Consider the following 5,300-nt stretch of genomic DNA (forward strand, 5'->3'; position numbering starts at 1 on the left):
TTTTTTTGAGTTGAATTAAATTAAAACTGAGTGAGTAATATAATAATCTCACACGCCGCCACTAGTTCCTATTTTTACTATCCTCACACATGAACAATCACACATCTTCTCTTACTTTCAAAGTCCAACCACCTCTTCCTTCTCTCTCTTACCTCAGCTCTACCATACCCATTCTTACGTTATATATACTTATATTCGTTATTTTCTTTTTAGTTTGTTAAAATAAAGATACACATAAATTGAAACGAATAAAATAAAATTTTCCTTTTTTTAATTTGTACCATATCATATAAAATAAAACGGAATAGAAAATATATATTACTCTATTCATCCCAAAGAACACCTTCTCTCTATTTCATATCAATCATACCACTAGACAATCAACAAATTAAAAAAAAAATGCCTCCAAAATCATCACTTTTACTCCAAAGAATCAATCCCACCACCACTTCTACAACCACCACCACCGCCACCTCCGGTAAACAACTACAAAGACGTACACCAATACCATGTACCACTCAAGTCCCCGATTCCGTCACTACTCATCATACTCATTCCGTTAGCCCAAACCAGTGTTGCTCCGCCGTGATCCAACATATCTCCGCCCCAATCTCCACCGTTTGGTCCGTCCTCCGTCGCTTCGATAACCCTCAAGCATACAAACACTTTGTCAAGAGCTGCCACGTCATCGGTGGCGATGGGAACGTGGGGACCGTCCGTGAAGTGCGGGTCATCTCGGGTCTACCCGCTGCTAATAGCATGGAGAGACTTGAGATCCTTGATGAGGAACGCCACGTCATCAGCTTCAGCGTCGTAGGCGGGGACCACCGCCTGGTGAATTACCGATCTGTTACCACCCTCCACTCCGATCAAAACTCTGGTAATGTTGGGACGACGATCGTTGTCGAATCGTACGTTGTTGATATACCACATGGGAATACTAAAGAAGAAACATGTGTGTTTGTGGATACTATTGTTAAATGTAACCTTCAATCTCTTGCCCAGATCGCTCAGAATTCAACTAGACGAAATACTGCTAATTGAAATAAGGTATGTAGAGGTGTCAAATGAACTGGTTGATCAGTTTCAAATTTGAACAGATTATCATCGAGTCTGTTCAAAGTTTGCTTGGAGTCAAAATAGATTGGTCAAAATGAGCTAAAGAACGAATCATAAAATTATGAATTGGGGGAATTGAGGTCATCAAAAGAGTTAAACACATTAAAACAACTAATGGATCATGATGCTTTTTTTTTTATCAGAAGATATCTTTTGTGTACGAATTAGATCTTAAAATAATTCCTTTTTTTTAGATTCATATTTTGTTGAAGATATGTTCATTATCATAAAATTTAAAAAAAGATTAATTGTAATAAACTTATTATGGTAGGAATTTAATTTGTTTCTCCTTTGGTGCCTCTTTCAACTTCATCTATATATGATCTATGCATTTTAATTCTTATTTATGGTATAAAAAACTGAAGGACAATAAGTAATGAGTTAAAAGGAAAAAAATGACAAGTTCAAATGCAAGTGTTTCATGTTAGTTTAGTATCCTTATTATCCAAAGCATATAATTATTTCTCATTGAGTTGTTATATTATTGTTGAATTAGAATTTTGGGTGATCGAATTATGGAGATATCATCAATCAATTAATTTGGGTACAAATTTTGTCATTAAAGATAGATTCAAAAAAGATGGAGTAACTAATTAGCGAAGTGTTTTGTTTTATTTGTTTAGCATTGTTACCCTATTGAGTACAGTGTGGATGATGATGAATAATGTCTAAATACATTGTATTACTAAATCAAAATAAATTACTAAGTTTTTAATTTTGAACCTAATAAATTAGGTAAGTTATGATAAAATTATTTGAGATGTGCGTAAACATACCCGAGAAACGGTGGTTAAACTTATTCGCATCAGGTCATGTATATACCAATCCAATACATGCATTCAATGTGTTTAAATTTATAATTCATTTTACTTAATTTTAATTAATTAACATGTGTTTTACTTTATTAAATCACATAATAATGGAAATTGCATTAGTTTGGTGTATACACACGGTGCAGGTAAATTTTTTCTCGAGAAACGGTATTGTGGAATCCACGTGAATGGATGCGGGTGTAATATAATAGTAATGCTAGGTAGCGATTAGCTTACAATAGGTTACAAAGGGAATAATATTAATTGTTTGTCTCTATATATGTTCGACGAAACTAATTAGTACGATGAAGCCATTATTATTATATATGATTTATTTAATAGTGTTTGATTATTTTATTGATTAAGTTAATCAAGTTTACTGGCCCGCACGATAGTTGATAAACCTCGTAAAATCTTTGGGCAAACCAATAGAAACTGCTCCTTTGAATCTTCCTACGACCTTCCTACTAGCTTTGTCTTATTTATATATTTCCATTTTTTTCGCTTTCGAAGAGTCAGGTTGACTAATCTTTAAAGCTGAATTAGATTATATCAATTCAATATTTTAAAATTATAATTTATATATTAAAAACTACACGAAAAACACTATAAGTTGTAATTTCTTTCATGTTAATATGATGAAAAAACATAATTTAAAATGTTAGGTCAAACTTTACATAGTTTGAATCCTTAAAACCAAATGTAGCACATAAATTGAGATGGGAGAAATATATATAATATATCTTAAAGTGGAGTGATAACTTATTATATCCGTTTAAATTAAATTCTGATATAAAAAATTCTTTGTACTACCATTATATAGTACTTAAATCCAAGATATAAGAAATATTTAGCACCTTGCTTGCCATTTTCGAGTTATTTAATCGGGTTAGATCCGAAAGATGATAGTTAGTAAAATAGTAACAACGTAGAAAAGATTATGTATAAACACGATAACAAAAATAACTTTTAGCGGCAATAAATATGCACATTGACATAGAGTGTTAAAGTATTTACCGGCATTAGTTAATTGCCAGTAGATCTAATGTCGCTATAGGCTTTAGGGCCATTTATAAAGAATGTTAATTTCCAATAAAAATGCATATTTAGTGGCAATTAAGCTATTGTCGTTAGTTAATTGCTGCTAAAAATTATTTTGGTATAGTAAAAAAAAGATAGAAAGATGAAAAGCAAATGTGAAACCTAAGAATTTCCATTTGAGGCATAATGGGGAGGAAGCATTAAAATATATGATAATGTGGGAATTTAATACTTTATCAATGTATATATAACTTAAATCGAATAACTATACAGTAGTATAAATCAAATAAGTAGATAACATGATGATAATCAAACACTTGGGGTTGTTGTAAGTTGGAACGAACTATTCTCTTTTTCTTTTCTTTTTTGTTGTTGAAAGAGATACCAATTAGTTGAAAATACATCTATCAACGAAAATGGGATTAAAAAATGTCTCTAGATTATGTAAAATTAAATAAAAATATCCTTAATTAATAATTTGGTCTAAAAAAGCTTTTGTAGTTAATAATTTGATCCAAAAATATCACTATTGACTGTAAGAATATTTTTAAATCAAATTATTAAAAAGAAAATATTTTTATTTAATTTTACATAATTTAAGGATGTTTCCTTTTCTGATCTATCAATAAAGAAATTGCAAGTTGCATACTTTCAATATTCGTTTGCTCCTTTTAATAAAGGAAGATGTGCAAGTTGCATCAATAATATTGCTGGTATCACCTCACCTCACCTCATTACTCTTTGTAGTGTTGTGACTTTGAGTTATATTTTAAGAAGATTAATTAATTAATAATTGCAAGTTGGAGTTGCAAGTGGATGTACTACTCGTTAGTCTTTATTATTACTATATTATAAAAAATGACTTCACACTACCTTCCGCTCTGAATTACGTATCTCTTTGTTGTTGTTTTTTTTTTTTTTGTTTCTCTTTAATTATGTTCTTTTGTTTTGCCAAAGAATCATATATATATATATGGGCAACTTACAAAAATCCTACGTTTATGTGTTAATTATTTAAATATATTTTAGTTTGCAATATAACTAATTTTATCAGATTTTGATGCGTCTAATACGTCCAGATATATGTATCTCAGGATACATGGGGTCTAAATTAACTGTAATTTGTTTTAGATACATTGTATTCAAGTGGTTTCGCATGTATCTCAAATACATAACAAATCTCGATTGCCTCCCTCGCATCCTTCGCCACTCTCCTGTGTATATCTGGTCGTATCCTAGATACATGTAAATCACATCAGATACATGTATCTAGAGTGATTCACATGTATCTGAGATACATAACAAATCTCGTTTGCTTCTCTCTATATTTTAGTGTATTTGGTTGGAAAAATACATGTATCTAGGTTTATCTTCCTCAATATATGGTAAGAAATTCTTAATTAGTGGTAAGATACGCAATTATTTAAAAGTATAGATAGAATTAGTATATATAGTTTGAATGTATATCTAATAAGGATTTTCAACTTAAATACGAATGTGCAAACTAAGGCTTTCCCAACTCGATCGAGATACGATCCATAATTTTGTGTGATTGGATGTGAGAAATATATTGTACACATTTTAAGTATAAAATATGATTTGTTTCTTTAATTTTGGTGGATTTTATCAGTCTAATGGTCACTTAACTAAATTATATGTGTAGTAAACTTATTATTTTTAATTTATTTCGTCACAAAAGAAGTTGTTATTCTTTTAGTCATATAAAAAAAATCATTCTAACATGTCTTGTGAGTTATCTGACCGTTAACTCTTGATTTATTATTAAATTAAATGTAAACATGGAAATACGTGTACATATGGTAAATTTGGATTATGGTAGACATAGAAATTATAGGCCTAATGAGTTAGGATTTGGGTAGGTGAATAGGTTAGGAGTTAGGATTTGGCTTGTTAGAGATTCAATTATTTCCTTGACTATTAATAGATAGTATGGCTAATGAGAAATTAAAGATGTGAAAATTTTCATAACTATTTATTGTTCTCGCTTCCGTGGTTCCTCTTCCTTTATTTAGCATGACATCAGAGTCATATCAATGTTGGGTCCCTTATAGATTGTTCACACATCTAGTATCGCAAAGTTGTTGGAGGGTGCGGGGGTGATGAATGAAACCTTACATTGAAAATGAATGGATTCCTTGAATTCTTAATATTGATTGGACAATCCTCCCCTCTTATGAAGAATAAGTATGCGAAGCTTTTGAGATAATAAGAGCAAATTATAGTTCTGCCGTATTTGTTTTGTATTTATAGATTTTGTACATATTGACGATAAGTATAAGAGTCCTAATCTAATACCTATTCTAAAGG

General features: G+C 30.6%; 1 protein-coding gene across 1 annotated transcript; it reads left to right on the top strand.

Annotated features, from left to right (window-relative positions):
- Positions 1-289: 289 nt before the first annotated feature.
- Positions 290-1,423, top strand: LOC102602772 (abscisic acid receptor PYL4-like). The gene has a single exon (XM_006359495.2). The coding sequence runs from the start codon at positions 400-402 to the stop codon at positions 1,042-1,044; it is 645 nt and encodes a 214-aa protein (XP_006359557.1). The 5' UTR covers positions 290-399; the 3' UTR covers positions 1,045-1,423.
- Positions 1,424-5,300: the final 3,877 nt, after the last annotated feature.

The sequence above is a fragment of the Solanum tuberosum genome, unplaced genomic scaffold (assembly GCF_000226075.1).
Source record: "Solanum tuberosum cultivar DM 1-3 516 R44 unplaced genomic scaffold, SolTub_3.0 scf00293, whole genome shotgun sequence".
Taxonomy (NCBI): domain Eukaryota; kingdom Viridiplantae; phylum Streptophyta; class Magnoliopsida; order Solanales; family Solanaceae; genus Solanum; species Solanum tuberosum.